At 35.4% G+C, this 17,511-nt stretch overlaps 1 protein-coding gene across 6 annotated transcripts in view; it reads right to left on the reverse strand.

The window, feature by feature from the left end:
* Nucleotides 1-428: 428 nt before the first annotated feature.
* Nucleotides 429-17,511, reverse strand: part of COBLL1 (cordon-bleu WH2 repeat protein like 1) — a 122,520-nt gene continuing 105,437 nt past the window's right edge. For all 6 annotated transcript variants that reach the window (XM_045032930.1, XM_045032927.1, XM_045032924.1 and 3 more), the window contains 5 exons: nucleotides 14,289-14,547; nucleotides 11,816-11,901; nucleotides 7,277-8,892; nucleotides 5,403-5,579; nucleotides 429-1,994 (listed from right to left, as the gene is read on the reverse strand). In XM_045032930.1, coding sequence (XP_044888865.1) covers nucleotides 1,908-1,994; nucleotides 5,403-5,579; nucleotides 7,277-8,892; nucleotides 11,816-11,901; nucleotides 14,289-14,547 — 2,225 coding nt within the window. In that variant the 3' untranslated portion in view covers nucleotides 429-1,907. The remainder of the gene's footprint in view (nucleotides 1,995-5,402; nucleotides 5,580-7,276; nucleotides 8,893-11,815; nucleotides 11,902-14,288; nucleotides 14,548-17,511) is intronic.

A 17,511-nucleotide genomic window follows, 5' to 3' on the forward strand; every position in this document is an offset into this window, starting at 1 on the left:
CAGGTGCAGATGGAAGAGGACTCCTTTAATAGTGCAATCAGCATATTATAAATCAGAATATGGTACAGCAAAGCTGAGGGTCACTAGAACTAGTTTTATTCACGAAACCAGCTATGGCTGGTTATATTTTCTAAATATATCCCTAAAGGCACAGTGACATCTAGAAAAGCTAAGCATGAAAGAGAAAAGATTGTTCCCCTGTTATAGATGTCACCATTTTTTCCGGTGATCTATGGAAAACATTCTTTTTCAAGCAGCCATTTGGAAAGATCTGCTGAAACCTCAACTCATTATTTGTTTCCCATTCAAAATCTGGGATCCTTTCTTTAAGTGGGGGAAAAAAAAAGAGGGATACATTTTATCAGTGGATTTAGGGGTAAAAACAGAATGTATGAGACAACAGGATTGTGCAAATAAATATTAATTGCTTTAGTATTTAAGAATTATTGTTTACTAGGACATTCTTAAGTTTTTAATCATTGTTACAACTTTAATATAGTTTTGCTTGTGACCACTCCCAGCTAGTGAAAGTAATGTACACTGATCCCAGATTATTGCACAAAAAACATTGGCAATATGCCATTCTTCAAAATAAACCTTTTCTTAAATGAGCAATTATAAAGCAATTTGTGCAATTAAAATACCATTGAATGTTACAAATGGTTTCTATAACACAAAATAAATATATTGTTAAACTAAATACAATTACTTTTATTCAACCAAAACCCAACATGAAATATTTTAGAAAATGGAAAATATCCCATTATTTGCAGTAGATATCTACAATCCAGTTTTTTTTAAATCATCACTATAATCACATTTTCCCCTAAAAATTATCATCTCGACAAGAAAGACAAAGTGATAAAAACACTGCATCTATTATTAGGCATTTTCTTTTTATATAGTGTTCCAGCTTCACCTCTTTTTCTATTTCAGTAGCAAATGCTTATTCTATAAATATAGACTTCTGTATAATGTGCTTTGTTTTCTCATTATTGTACTGCTTTAAGACTATAATAAACTGTATGAATAATTTCAAAGCATTTTAGGATCTTTTTAGTTATACTTCATGTGAGCACAATTTTTATTTCTCTTTCACTAAATATGAAAACTGGATTTTTTTCCCCGCTATCATTGTTTCTACATGTTGTTGACAATATTTAAAAAGGTATCTAGTACTTATTGCTTATCAGAATATTATGAGAAAAAGCTATTCACAAAAATTACTTGTTATAGAGCAGAATGAGAAAAGCCAAATAGTATTAGTGTTAAGAAAATATTAAAATAGTATGAAAAACTTCAGAACATTTTGGTCCTGCTATTAGAAAAAAAGTTAAGGCAACTAAAAGCCAAATAATATTGATTCTAACTCTTAGCTGAAGAAAGGAAAACATACCTATTTTCTATGAAATTCTGAAGTGAACTTCACTGAATATAATTTTAAGATTTAATTTAACAAAGTAACATTGAGGCAACAAGTGGCAGATGTATATTTAAACTCACAATTTAACATTAGTATTATACAATTATAAACTTAAAAATCTGAAATTCTCAGACTCCTCTAAATCAGTATTTTTCAGCATGTTGCTACATGTCATTTAGTCTTAACAGTACAAAATGAAATCAACATTTGATTTTCATTTAAACAAAAATGAAACTCATCTGCACCTCATCTTAAAGTTCTGAAGCAGCATTTTCAGCTTTTACAAAAAAAGGCAAAAATATTACTATAAATTACACATTCTAATAAACCTTCCCCAGGAATTAAGAGATCCAGCATGAAATTCCTATATTTTAATTGACAATGTATACTAACATTCACCTGCATTTACATTTGCAAAAATTTGCAGTTAGTATTAATTTGGCCTAGGCAATGGTAGTAAAGTGCAAAGTATTTGGTATAATGTCTAATGGTTATATTTTTCTTCTGTGGGAAATGAGTGACTGAGCCTGGATCTTCCATTGACAGATATAGTATTTGATGGAGCAGCAACCTAGGAGAAAAGAAAAACTTCATCACATTGCTGAAATAGAAATATTTGTCCAATTTTAATTAATTTTCCCTATAATATTTTATTTAGTACTAGCTTACAAATGCAGCATTTTTTAAAGTTCAATCAAGTTTTAAATTACCTTTGTGCAATTTTAAAAATCAGATATTTACTACTTCCACAGCATGTACACTTTTGGTAGGCATTAAGTGTGAAACAACTCTTCACAAACTGCACACTTAATACAATTATCGAATGTGTCTGGAGCTCTGCTGCCATCTCAAAAGAAAAATGTGAAAAGCAATGTATTCACTGAATACATCCACATCTTCTTTTAGTCAAGTACACATTAGAACTGATTCCAGATATAATTCTTGATTTAAATGTGTTCCGTGACACTGCAATGAATTTTTTACTAAGTGGTAAAGTTTTACTAGGTGATATACCTGTTAAATTAAGACATTCAGGACCCTTTTTTCCAACAGTGCTGAATACACCACCAACTCCAACTGAAGTCAGTGGGAGCTGTGGGTGCTCTGTGATCCTGAAAATCAGGCGCTAAGATTAGATACCACTGAAAGGATCTTGAACAGAATTTACTAGCACAATGAAAATATTCTGAAGAGAGAAAAATTGTTTAAAAACAACCTCATTTGACCCATTTAGGTTAGTAATTACTGAAGGCTCCATTCAAAAGAAAAGATCCACGGCACAAAAGGCCACAGATCTTGGCTCTGCACTCTGGCAAGTTATTAAGGAAAAAAAAAAAAGACTTGGCTAGCCATGGTAGCATTTTTGTCTGGTTTCTTGAATGCCTCCCTTACAGAGCTGCATCAGGGAAGGGGGATGGCAACACCTGACAGACCTTTTACCTAATTCAGTAGAACCAAATAGTAGCCAGTCATCACTCACAGAACTAGTTAATGAAAGCTATGAGTTAATTTACTTAAAATGCTCTTCCCTACCGGGATCACTGACTATCTGGATACTTATACCCAGGTGTTTTATTTCTTCATTGATTACAATATGCCCTGTTCTCAATTTTAAGCTTTTAATAAAAACATTGCCTGAATTCATCAGCACAACAGGCCTAAAAATAAAGCTGATGCCACACTTTCTCCCCAGCCCCCCATCATATGTCACCTTCCCTTTATTTGTTACAAAGGAAACAGTGCAGCAGTTAGCATTTTACACATTTGGAGTGTCAAGTGTCCCTATATTTGAACAGACTTCATGAAATTCTCACGGGCCACCATGCTGTAAAATGCTTTAAGTATGGTTTAGGTTCCTTCACTCCATTCTTCAAGTTCTCCCTGAAAACACACATCTTCTACAAGGTCCATAAAAATGCTGTTCCATTTCAATATTCCACTATTTTAGAAAAACTTTCAAATTCAGTTATTCTGAAAGACTCTTATCTGATATTTTTCTGGTCCTTTAGATTGTCAACTCCTCGGGCAGGGAGTGTCAAAACTTCTCTACTGATACAGAGTTGGCCAAGGAAAGTACGTAAAATCAAAATGTTATGGAACTCCTTGCTAACCTTTTTCCAGCTTGCCATCTATGCTTGATGTGTTTCTTGAATTCTGAAGAGCACTTTATCAATCTTGTTTTTCCAAATAAGTTATCAGGTATTACGGCAAGTATTGCGAACAGGTTTTACATATTTTTGATATTTTAATATTTTATCCACTTTTTTAAACATTGTATTTTCAGTTTCAATATTGTTCACAATGCAACTATGTAACAATAATCAGAAAGCTACTTCATAAAAATCAAGCATGTTTCTTGTACATCAGATAGATCCAACTTCATCAAATCTCCAGAAGATTTAACGCTTGATTAATCTCATCCACTGTCCTTAAATGATTTGTAACTGGCTGACAACTAGTTCACTGCAATGCAGCTTCTAACTGTGCACCACCCTGACAGCACACTGGACGGACTGACCGATCATTCTGACTTTCCACTTGTGACCATTCTGGGGAAGTAGGGCTATTCAATCTGTGTGGAGACGGTGGGAGGCCTGGGAAACTCAAAGATGCTATTCCATTGCCACACTTCTGTTAAGAGTAAGGTTTACCATGTAATGTAAGCTGTTTGGGTGCCAAAATACGGACACCCACAGAACCCATGTTCTCCTGAATATGGTTTTAAGGAATCAAAGACTTCTATAAAATAATTGCTTAGGAGTAGGGATTTTGGGAGGGGTTGGGTAGGTGGGTAACAAAGCTCTGGATCTTCAAAAGAGACAGGGTTCTGCAGTAACAGGTCATACTTCAGCACACTGGTGGAAGACAAAAAACTGGGGTTGAGGACAGAAAGATACAAATGAGAAGGTCTATCAAACCAAGCCAGAGTATTTTTAAAGGTTTCTAATTAACAATACTGTTTTAAAAGGTAGATCTCCAAATATCATCTAACTGAGGGAAATACAAGTTGAAACTATGGAATGATCTGACTTATTAAAAACACAGTATATTTATTCTGCAAAATAATTTAAACAGAATGTTCTTCTGAGGTGTCAGATTGTTCATTGTAACTATAAAAAACAACCATGCTTTAAGTCATTTGAGTATTAAATAATAGAGCAGGCTAATTCGTGTTTTTATCCTTTACATCAGTGATTTCTTCTATATTATTTCCATGTTTCCTAATTATTAAAAAGCATTTACTAAGTATACATCACTATAATATCTCAGCTCACAAATAGAATGAATTACAACTACTCAATTTTTTTTTCATTAAGTATTGTGGTTTACATTTAAGGAATCATTTTTCTTATTTAGTGTTGCATTCTAGAAACAGGAAAATATCAGCACTTATTACTGTAAGATGCATACTTAATTCTCTCTGGAATTACTGGCCACAAAACACTTACAAACATTGTATGAAAAATGAGATCGTTCTAGCTAATGAAACCAAAAAAGCAGACACAAGTTTTAAAATATAAAAAGAATTAAGTGTGTATATAGTATCGACAACGAATAGGAAATTAATCTTTACAACTTCTGCATGTGTACTGTTGGCAGAAGGTTGTAGCTGATTTAGCACTTGTGCTAAAAACCATCCCTGTTCAGAAAAGCATTTAAATAGATTTATATGTTTGAGTGCTTTGCTAAACAGAGATAAGCACATGCTTATGTGTTTTGCTGAAGTGGAGCCTTAATTAATTTTAATATACAATTTCAGAAACATAATATTTTCTCTATTTGAAAAAATGACAGCACAAGCTTCTTGCATGTACATTTACAAATCTGCTTTGGTACAACTAAAAAAAAAACCCACAAACTTTCAGGAGACTCCCTTGTCATGTTTAGTTCCAGGACTGATTGCTTTTAGGCATTAATTTGGTAATTTTGAAATAAGCACTGTAAGTCCATTGTTACTGATGTGATGATGAAAACTCACCCTTTTTAATTTGGCAGCAGCTTCTCCAGAGCGGATAGCAGCCAGCAGACTCTGGTGGATCTGTTCTGGGTCAGAGCTCTGGAACGTTAAAGCAGTTTCTCTCTCAAAAACAGAAGTTGGGTGGTCAGCTGAAGATTGCACCTGGCTGTTTTGTTCACTGTTTGTACAGTTACTTTTCTATTAGGGAAAAAAAATAAATAAAAGTATTTCATTTGAGTAAGGTCATAAATGGATATCTGAAGCAGTCTGGCCAAATATTACAGCACTGTACCTCATTCTGCATTTTGCTTCATGCAAGATTTCTGGGAACAGCCTTAATTTTGTACTTTCACTTTGCAAGTAATTTATGATGTGATGCGATGTGATAGCACCCTGCTGAGGATGCCATAAAATAGCATCTGGGAATTACACCTGGGTTTTGAACAAGTTATAGGCCATAAGGGATTTAAGGAACCTTTTTTACTGTTAAATATGGGGAATTTTCTCCCTGAGAGGTCTATAAAATTCTCCACATAATTATCTCTCGTAGTTTAATTAATATCAAACAAGTTTATTTCTATGCCTGCACGTTCCTTATTAGGACTACAAAAGCCTTAAGAAACAGACAGTTACAACCACAAGATGAATGGTATAAGATTTCCAGGAATATTCACACTGTTAGATCTGAATTCATACTCTCAACTTAATCATACAAAGACACAGATGCCAGCAGGGCTAGAATTAGGCCATTGCATAGTATGGATGCCTCTCACAAGCTACCCACTTGCTCTCCAAAATCTCAGCTTTTACTTTATGCAAATATAGCTGTTATTGTTGGGGGGGGGGGCGGAGGGACCACCTTCAAAATGTGAACTGAATGCAACTGATGCAGTGACATCTGCCTGAATTTGCAGAATATATGAAACATAGCTCAAATGTATGAACTTCCCCATTCATCTGAGTAGGTGTTATAGGCCAATTATGATACTTTAAACGTCAATGTTGATAAACATTTCTTTAATCATTAAAATGTTTTTAAAACCATACTATCATGAGCTACACAATTTACTCTGAGTGACAGCTCATTTTGGGGCCATAAGTGGGTAGACTTGGAGAGGACCACTGCTCCTTCCCCACCACTCAAGAGTACCCAAATCCAAGGTGCACAAATAGGGCATTTGATTCCGTGAGGGAGCTGAGCCCAGGAAGCATGCATGATCCTACTCTGAATATCTGCACAATCTACTAACATTAGCATCTCACTGTAGCATCTAAAGTGAATAGATATTATATAGGGCAAACTTTTGAAGAGTTCCACTAACTCTACTTTTTCAGTTCAACCCCTGGATGCCAGTCAGGTTACAGAATACTGTTGACTTGTGCCAGTCATACCAGAAGATAATCCGCATCCTTACACATTTCCTGTTTCAATGTCCCTCAAACGATTATTCTGGGACATCACTCAAAAATTAAGTAAAAACAGTTTTACACATGGTACTTTTTTAAAAACAAAAACAACAACTCTGAATAGGAAAATAGGTATGCCTAGATAAACCAGATCTTTTCTTTGCTTATAAATTTAAGAGACATTATTAATTATGGCAAGACAGAATTGTTTCTCAGCATTTTCAATTTTGCAGAAAAAATTTCATTTAATAAAAGTATCCTGTATAAACGCCGTACAAGACAAAATTACTTTTTTCATATATTCCACTGAAATGTTGTACATGGTGCTGTTACAGCAGAATGTACAACTAGATGTTTATATGCTATTAATCCAAAGCCTACTAATATTTGTGATCAATTCAAAGTAGGGACAGAGTGAATTTCACTCTTCTGTGAAAGATACAATGATTAATGTCCAAAAAATATTAAATTTTGTAAAAAAAACATACCTTATCCATCATATTGTGTTGTGAACCTCCTGTTAAGGTCTGTAAAAATTGGTTCACATCTCCTGTGGAAGTTGCTGAGGATAGTTCAACAGGAGATTTCTCTTTTGATGGCTGGCTACTGATGGCATGTGGTTTACTGAATGACTGTGATCTTTTGATTGCCGATGAGACAGCAAGAGCAAAGGGGGATGGCCTAGAACTGGAATATGGTTTTGGAACGGCAAAAGTTCTAAGAGTTCTTAAGTTCAATGTTGCTGGCTGACAGGAGGGAAAACTCAAAGGTTTAGCAGTTTTGACAAAAGTGGAAGCGTCAATTTTTTTCTCATTATCAACCTCTTCTTCATTTAATTGAGCAGGGAAATTATGTGTTTTATGTAAAGGAAAAAAAGACTGATCTGATGATGTCAATTTTTTGTCTCTCTCTGTATTCGTAGCCTCTCTTTGAGTAGGACTAGTAGCAGCACTGACACTTCTGGCAATTGCAGATGTTACATAATGACCTGAAGCCCTTCTTTGCATCTGTAAGTAAAAAGAACTAGGTTTCATTGTAGGACTCAAAACACTTGATTTTTCTTGAGTCTCAGGTGAAGAATTTGTGTTACCTGAGCTTAGCATCAATGGAGTTATGCCATTGCCTATATTGGGTTTGGAAGCCTCTGTTTCTATTTGCTTGCTTTCAGTAGTAACCCGAAGTTCAGAAGTTGAGACACTGTTAGTAATTCTGTTAGTTTTGTGCAGCTGATCATTCACTGCTAAAGCAGGTTCATATTTTAAACCAGACTCTGACTGACTTGTATTTTTTGAACCACAAAGAATTTCAGTTTGCACTCCAAATTCTTTTGAATTCTCTGACTGTGGGGACATTTCCAAGGTGACTCCATCCTGATCCTTAATGACTGACATAGCATCTGACTCACAATCTTTCAATATTTCCAAGGATTTTGGAGGCACTATTTTATAAGTAGTCATTCCAATTTTGGGGATATATTCTCTTGTAATTTCATTAGAGGGTTTAGGTTTAGGTTTGAAGTCTTGTCTATAAACTGGATAACCTTTAATAGGAGAACTAATTGCACTTTTTGGAGCTCTCTCTGATGGGGTAAGACCACTGTCATTATCATATATATTACTTTGATTTTTTATGGGAATTGCTTTGTCATCCACAGCTTCTTGTCTCTGATGGTTGAATTCTGTTGAAACTTCTACAGATTCTTGCATCTTGTTCATCAACTGCAAAGGTGGATTGTCTATATCCAAATTCTGCATGTGGGCTACTCCTTTGAAGGTGGATGACTCACAATCTTGAAGGACAATCATTTCACTTAGTGTAGTCCTGCCACAACTATTATCAGATGGAGTTGTCTGAATTGCAACATCCTGAGTTTTTACTATCTCTATGTTCGTTTGATTTAGCTTCCGAATTTGTATCCCTAGATGCACTTGAGGATTATCATCCTGATTTGTAGAGATGTCATTTTTATACTCTTGGCAGTTTGATAGTTTGTCGACTTCAAGCTTATTTTTTTCTCTGACATCTGCTGTATTAATTTCTCCCATCTTACATTGATTTTCTTTTTCTCCTGTGGTTGCTGGAAGGAATCTTGTGCCACTATGATCTTTAAAAGAAAAAATATTTCTAAACTAATATGAATATCAAACAGCCTGACTTTTGTTTAAATCATGAAACTCAATACTCAATACCCCCATTTCTTCTAGAAATGGTTCCTTAGAAATAATAAACTTTCCCTTATTACACCCTTTCAAGACATTAGAAAGGTATTTTAGCTTGATTAGTACTGGTAATTTTTTCAATTTAATATTAAATGAAAAATACTTTAATACTACTACCCACTAAGGGTGTTGGTGTCATGGATAGACTTAAGGTTTTGGGGCGGGGAGGGTGTCTGAATTTCATCGCATTATATATAAGGTCTAGCTCATAGTCTATAAACTGGTAAGGACTATTCAAGATTATATCCTGCAATTCTTGTTTGGTCCCGTGTCTCTGCTGTTTGTGTACCTACTATATTTCTTCACATAAAAAGATGCAATTTGCCATACGTTTCTAGCATTTCTACACTGATGCAGTTAAAAATATCTGAGCAACACAATTATTGCATATCTGTTTTTTCAGAAGTTTATATTAAAGTGGCCTGTCTTAAATTTTGGGAATATGAATCACATCTGAGCCTTTCCAAAATTCACCTTAAAACCCATTATTATAAAATTAATCTTAAATTCAAATGATTTTTTAAAAAATGTCTCTCCCTGATGTATTTTATGTGTATTAAAAATAGCAGTTTACTAGTTTTAAATTATTTGAATTATAAATATGAAAAAACAAAGATGGGATTAATAAAAACACTCAGTCATGTATCTGAAGGAGTGCAACAATTTAAGATTATATATTTGCAGAATTTAATGTGTGTATTTGTTACACTACAAGGATAAAGTAATGGGTTCATGAAATCATGAAAGTAATGAGTTCTAGGGGAATGAATTATCCATTTCTAGAACTATGGAAGGGCCTTTGCTTCCCTACAAAACAACATATTTCCACAAACACAATGTCATAATGCAGTTTTGTAATTAAACCTGATTTTCCTCGTAGGCAGGCTATTTGTGATAAATTCAAAAATTAACATATTAGAAACCATTATTGGGATATTCTACATTGTTCTAAACAATGTAATGCAACAATGGATTACAATGGGAACAAGAAAAGATTAATTTATAGATTTTGTTCATAGTTCCTCAGTCAGATTCATGACATGATTTACAAATAACTTGCAACACAAACAAAACACAGTTTAACTGAGCATCATTTTGATCATTTCATTTTCTCGTCTTTATCATCAAATAGTTAATGATTATTTGCAGGAATGCACCAATGTTGTCTTCATTAGATTCACAAAACGAATTCATAACTGACAAGATCCTCCTCTATGTTCACACAGACATGAGAAAATCTTTAACTGTTTCAGAAAATCAATAGAACTTCAGCAATCTCGGATGCATAACTGGCAATTATTTCATCAAGTTCACAAAACCATTAATTTCATCTATCTAATGCAACATATACCATAAGTCTGAGGGCTTGTCTACACTACCCGCTGGATCGGCAGGCAGCAATCGATCCAGCAAGGGTTGATTTACTGTGATTTACTGTGTCTAGTATAGATGCAATAAATCGAACGCTGAGCACTCTCCCAGAATGAGGAGCACAAGTGGAGTTGATGGGAGAGCGTCAGCTGTCAACTTACCGCAGTGAAGACACCACAGTAAGTCAATCTAATTACACTGACTTCAGCTACACTATTTATGCGGAAGTGTACACAAACCCTGATTGTCTCTGAACGAGCCATTATGGGCTGTTAAATCAAAAGGGTGTTCATAGAATCATAGAAATCATAGAATATCAGGGTTGGAAGGGACCTCAAGAGGTCACCTAATCCAACCCCCTCTCAAAGCAGGACCAATTCCCAGACAGATTTTTGCCACAATGAAGCCACTATGGCCAACTCTGTTTATACTACACACATGAATGATGGATCCTCTTGTTTGTTAACAATAATCTAAAAATAAAGTTTACTACATGTGTACTGGATAACTAAATCTTTGCATTAACACCTCAAAAACAAAATAAGCTCAAATTCAGGTTTACATCTAAACATCCTGGCAATAGCAACTTCCACAATTAATAATAATCCAACTGACATGACTTAAGGAATTTAGTTTACCATCATTAGATACTCTCATTTCTGTATATTTCAAACAAGGTGCCTGTCATTTCATTTGACACTATTAATCTTGAAATACATCTTTTCATCATGCCAGTAAAGCCAGAAATAGCTAATTGGGGAAGGGGGTTGAGAATTTTTTTCTTGAATGTTTGGCTCTTGCAATACCATTTGACATCAATTTTTTTTTAAAAATCCTGTTGCTAGATTAGCAACATAATTCAGACCAATATAATTTCTCTCTTTTAGAGAGATCATTCTTCTGCTGCACCTGTCTGCTTTAAATCTCTCACTCTGAAGGTTTAGCATAAAAGACACCATCTAACCAGCAGATTTATTCTAAACAGGACTTCCTTCAGAGCCTGACAGTGCAATTTAATTGGCTGGGGAGTGCTATTAAGCAATATGCTGGGAAATCTATGTCCTGAGTCACACTGCAGTTCAATTACAATCAGTGTGCTTTTGCAATGTAAAATAAAGGGTTTCTTTTTTTAAATTACAGAAACTACAGTGTCTTACTTATTCTGAAAGTGATTTCACAATGTGAGCCATAGATTGATGTCATGAAATTCTATAACCTAGGACTGGAACAATTTCTTCTATATTTGCAACAATTTTGAAGTATCAAGACACTACTGCATTTGAATATGTGTGCATAAGTAGCTTCTATTTGTATTAAATGTCTATACTTCATAAAGTGGTTTGAGATGCTTTTGAGTATGAAAGTTCTATTAACTTGGAAACCAAAATTCTCCTCAAACTTTCGTTACAAGTATTTTTCTTAGTCAGAATAACTCACCATAAATTTTGTTTGGATCCAATATTCCCAACTTCTTGTCATTTTCAAATGTAATTTGTTCACCGTCTATCTTACTGTGTGGTCCTCTGCAAAAGGACAGCACCGTACATTATATATGCTAATATCTCTCATTTCAGTAAACACACAGAAAAGATGTACGAGAACTGGCAATGTTCTCCAAAGACAGATGGAGAAAACTAATCAAATCTTTCTGCCAAACACTGGAAAAATTCAACAGAGATTATTAAAAAAATTGAGAGGAAATGCTGCTATGATGCTTTACATACCACAGTGCATATGCAGTTTCTCTTTAGTGCAATGCTATGTGCATTTTTTTGTTTTTTTACTTCCCTCCCCCAATTTATTAGGCCCCGAGTAACCTCTGCAAGTTGATGAGCACACAACTTCCAGTGAAACCACTCAAGATGTTCAGGATCCCACAAGATCATGCTCAAAATATTAATTCTTTTGTTGAGGTAAAAATGACCACCAAGGTAATTTTCTGGATGTTGTCCATTACATTGTATATAAAGTATGTTGCCTCAAAAGGGGGAAAAAAATTGAACTCCATACATGAATATCTTGCAATTATAAAACCACAGAGGATTGAATTTGTGCATACTTTTTCCTTAAAAAAGGACAGATAGGATATTTCTCAAAAGCGTAAGGAAAATGTTAACAATATCAAGAACAAAAAAGTAGGAGCACAGCATATTACTAAACATTTTGCAAGTGTACATAATTCTTCTATGCTCAAAACATAAGGCCCACAGGCTGACAGAACTAAGAGCAGACCTGGGGCTGGTCTAATACACAATAGACCAAACTGGCCCTCAATAATCCTGGAAAGTGGGGAGTTCAAGAAGTCCTACAGTCACCTTGGCATTCTCCTCTTCTCAGCTACACTAAGCAGAGCTTTGATACAGCTGAGAGTTGAGCACAATGTTTGTCCATGTAGAACACAAGTTTTTTTCTCTTACCAAAAGTAGTGGCAATTAGGAAACATGATATTTTGTTAGCTAACAAGCAAATTATATAGTGTAGCTGACAGAGTAGGGATTTCTGCAAGGCCCTCTTGACCCCAGACTAAAAGGAATGTGGAGATCAAAGTCAAAACTAGAATTCATCAGGAATTTTTCAGCCAAAGTTTTTCCATTAGAAAATGCTGTTTTGTCAGAACCAAAATATTTCATGGAAAAATACCAATTTCAATTAAACTTTCATCAGGACAGGATTCTCAGGTGCAGGATGGAATTTCTCATCAGAAAGAGACCCATTCCAAAATACCCAAGAGCCTGGTTGTTAGACCACTCACCTGGGATGTGAGAGACCCAGGTTTCAGACCAGGAATTCAAACCTCTCTCATATCCCAGCTGAACAACTACTAGGCTACTGGCTCTTCTGGGTTGTTTCTCTCTCTGTTTTTTCCGCCCCCACAAAAACCTGAAACAGGTCTGGGGTTCAACTTGATGTGGAAAAGGAAAATTTCTGAAATCTTGAAAAAAGTTTAGTGGGATGGGAAAAACATGTCCTTCCCAGCTCTCATCAAAACCCCTCACAGTATTTATGGAGGTGACTGCATGCTACAAGTTCTCTCAGATGTTCACTCCAGCGCAGTGTTTTAAAAAAAACAACACCTTTTTCCAATTTGAATTGGGCAGAATGGCCAACTTACTTCCCTCGGGGAACAGAGGAATAGTAGATTAAATGAATATTATGGAACTTCTCTGGCCAATCAGTGTTCATTTCCAGCAGGCACTATTTTATGGTAGAAGCCTGCTGAGTCAGGCAGTTTATTATACAGGCTGAAGAGCAAAGTCAGACACTGCAGAGGTATCAGAAAGGGAAAAAATGCTAAAGAAAACTGAGATATTTACATCTTTCCTAAGTAAGAGAAGAGAGAATTAGCAGTGTTCTCTGAGGATAGATGGATAAAACCTGTGTGTAAAAGACAAGAAAACACAACAATGAATAAAAAAAAACTGAGAATTGTGACCATAAAAGTGGAGAGCATTTATCCAGGGAAGGCCATTCTTCCTGATCTCCCCAAAATTGTCAGCATAATATTGTAGCAGTCCTTTGTGTTGTGACAGCTAACTGACCAGATTTCTAGTTTTCATACTTTTTTCAGTGAAAGTGACTGTTGCTTAAATAATAATTAACAATGAAAGAACATTTTAATCTATTGTCATTTCTATTACTATGTGAAACCTGAACATAGCTACCTTTTATTTAGAAAGTGAGGAAAAGTGGGCCTAAACAGACTAGCCTGGAATGTTTATGTGGTGATGTTTTTAAACCACATTTAACTATTGTGTAATGAACTTGTTATATTAGAAAAGAAAGGAAATGAGAGTTTAGAAATATTAATCTCATGCCACTTTCTTAGAAATCTCTATTCTGTTCTTTGCAATGAAAAAGTATTCATGTTCTTGTTTATTCGTTCTCCCCCTTTCTTACCAAGAGTACTTACTTGCCATCTGTGCTCATATTTTCTTGTTTTTCTTCCTTGGAACTTTGAAAGTTATCTACAGAACCATTGCCAGGAATTGAAGATGATGAAGCAGAATCACTTTTTCCAATATCTAGTGGTACATCAGTAGAAATGAAGGAGGCAGAAATCCCTTGTGTCATAAGAGAGGTATCTGCACTTTCACTTTCCTCTTTGTGCTGTATGTTCTTCTCTTCCTTTTCACTGATCTCATCCAGGCTATATTCAGAGCAAATTCCAGCTGCACTCACAGAACAATCACCCAGAGTGTAAATATTAAGGGACAAAGCAAGTCTAAACATTTATATTTAAAATAGTAAACTGAAGAAAATTTTCTGAAGAAATCACACAAAACATTAAAGTATGACTCAGTTTAAATTTCTACAGGATTTACTATATAGTTCTTTCCTATTCAATTAGACACATTTCTTTATATCTGTGAATGCTACAGACAACTTTAATTTGTTTAAAATGAGTACTGAATTAATTTTTTAAAAAAATCTGCAGTACTTAGCAATAAACAGAGAAAAATATCAATTCTATGTTAATCAAATCACTATTATTTTTTTCTGATAAATCAATTTGTTATTCTCAAATTCAGCTTTAAAAATTCAGCTTTTTAGATCAAAAGTACTATGCCAGTTGATTTAAGAACAGATACAAGACCCAAACCTAGCTCAGTGGTGATTTGCCACTGATTGGCATGGGACCCACCAAAGAGTTATCAAAACTTAGCTGTAATACCTTGAATTTATCAAAATTTAGCTAAAAGAGTACTCTGATATTTAGCATATAGGGTGGTTGCATATGCTACAAACAGAATTCAACAAATATGTAATATTACATGAAATGCATTTTAAAATGTAACAGTACTTCAGTTAAAATGTAACTCAACAAAAATGTGTAACTATCAACTTTGACCAAATACCATATAAGACATAATAAAATTTCCAAGGCTGGGGTGCCTAAAGTTAGGCTCCTAAATAAGGCTATGCAAATAACTAATTTTCCATTTGGTGGCAGTTATTAAAAATGGGGGAGGGCAGAAATTGTTTCAGATCAACCCCAAAGTGATTTTTTTCTTTTTTTGGCAGCAAAAACTGAAAAGTCAGAATTGTTTTGTTTCGGGGCAAGCAAAAACCTTCATTTTGATTTTGGGCACTTTAATAAAGGAAATTGAAATTTGGAAATTAAGGCCTAGGTTCGCAAAACAATGGCGGCGCATCCCTTACACTCAATAGCCCAGTGCCCTAACCACCAGGCAACAGAGTTATTCTCATGGTCCCTTGCTGACCCAATGAATATTTAGGTATTTCATACCTAGTGGAACAGTTTCAGCTGGAGAGACTGAGGGACCCTCTCCCAAATATCGTCGGGCTTAGGGCTCTTACGTAAAATGTGGGAGACCAGAGTTCAATTCCCTGCTCCAAAGTGAGTATCCTAACCAGCAGACAGCTGGGTGTGAGGGGAGCACCCAGCACTGCCACCATGTGAATCTAACCTGACATTTCTAAAATTTCTTTTTGCTGAAACAATTCATGACACAATTTGGCTGACCTGAATCTGGATATTTCAGAAGAAAAAAAAAGTTTCACCCAGTTCTGCTCCTAAATTCAAGATTAGTCACCTAGCATCTCTGGAAATTTAAATGCCCTATGGCCCATTGACTTCCTATCCCAAACCTTTCTACAATTAGATGTCAATTAATATTTTAAAAACATTAGTAAATAGACTTTACAATTAGCCTACTGGTTGTGTTGCTGCTGGTACTGTTTGTTATTCAAAAGATGTTAGGCTATACCTTGGAAATTTAGGAAAACAACTGTGGAATAATTATTCCAGAAGAGTTATTTTTGGTACAACTCCCCCACCCCAACCCCTGCACGCACACACACACATTTATTCCAAAAATAACTATTCCAGAATAGCTATTTTGGAAAATTTACAAGTATAGACAATCTCTAAATAAATTAAGGCTATAAGAATGGTGACAAAATAGCAGCTGGGAGCTATGGGGGAAGTAACTAGTGGTGGAAAAAGTGAATCACAAGGATCCTGGCACATGCCTTTCTTAAAGATTAGGGAGAAATCACAAATTGCCCTCTCTCAACTGGCAGACTTACAACACCACAGGCTGGACAGCATGTTACCTAGTATTATTACAGAATTGTGTAAAGACTGAGAAAAGTTCAAATCCAGAACAGCAGTTTAAATCATAGCCTGTAAGGATAAACTCAAAATTGGAAGCAGCAAAGTTTTAAATAGTGATAAAGGTTTCACTTACTCACATAAAATGGTCACTGCAGCATTAATCAACTTGGGGTTAAAAACTAATCATGAAGGCCAGAGAAGCACATTCTGCTATTCTATTCTATAGGATTTTATACTGTCTTCATCTCTGTAATACCAGAGGGCTTTCCAGTAGCTTGTTAGTCACATTGTTTAACTTCTGTCACAAGAGAGAAAGATGTATGAAGTGTAGCATTTTGTTTTGGTGGGGAACCTCTGTTGGTGGCTTTTTAAAAAAAACAAAACATTGCTACATGTTTATGTTAAACAAGGTGAAAGTTGTTCTCCTTGCACCTGGAGCAAAACAGATGGTGAGATTTGTGATGGGCCTCATTTTTAGTGGGAATTTGTTCCACAGTTTTGGGCCAGCCTCCAAGAAAGTGTCATCTCCTGCACATATGAGCTTTACCCTGTGGGAGAAAGCTCCAATTTATCTAAGAGGCAGAGTTATTTGCCATGGTCCTCATCCTGAAGCTCTAGGCAATCTTTAGATACATTGGGCACAGGAAATTGAGCACCCTGAAGGTAAAGACTGAGACTTTGATCTTGACTAGATGTTCTATGGGAAGCTGGTTTAGAGAGCACAGGACAATACGCTTATGGCAACTCATGTTGCTGGGGAGATATTCTGCAGGGTTGTGCATTAGTTGTAGTTTTCTAAGGGCTGTTTCCTTGGGCTTCATATCCAAGTATATTGCCAATGTGTAATCCAAATGCAAGTTGACAGAGTCATGCATTAATCAAGGCCAGATTATCCACCAGGATGGGATGGAGTCTCCTAGCCACCCAGAGATATGATGTGAGGTGCTGCTACGTGAGAGCTTATTATCAGCAAGGAATTCAAGAGCACTCCTAAACTACAGACTGAACTGGCCCAGTTTGTGGTGTGTACTTTGAAACAAAGGAGACCACACCA

This window comes from Mauremys mutica, chromosome 10 (genome assembly GCF_020497125.1).
Source record: "Mauremys mutica isolate MM-2020 ecotype Southern chromosome 10, ASM2049712v1, whole genome shotgun sequence".
Classification (NCBI taxonomy): domain Eukaryota; kingdom Metazoa; phylum Chordata; order Testudines; family Geoemydidae; genus Mauremys; species Mauremys mutica.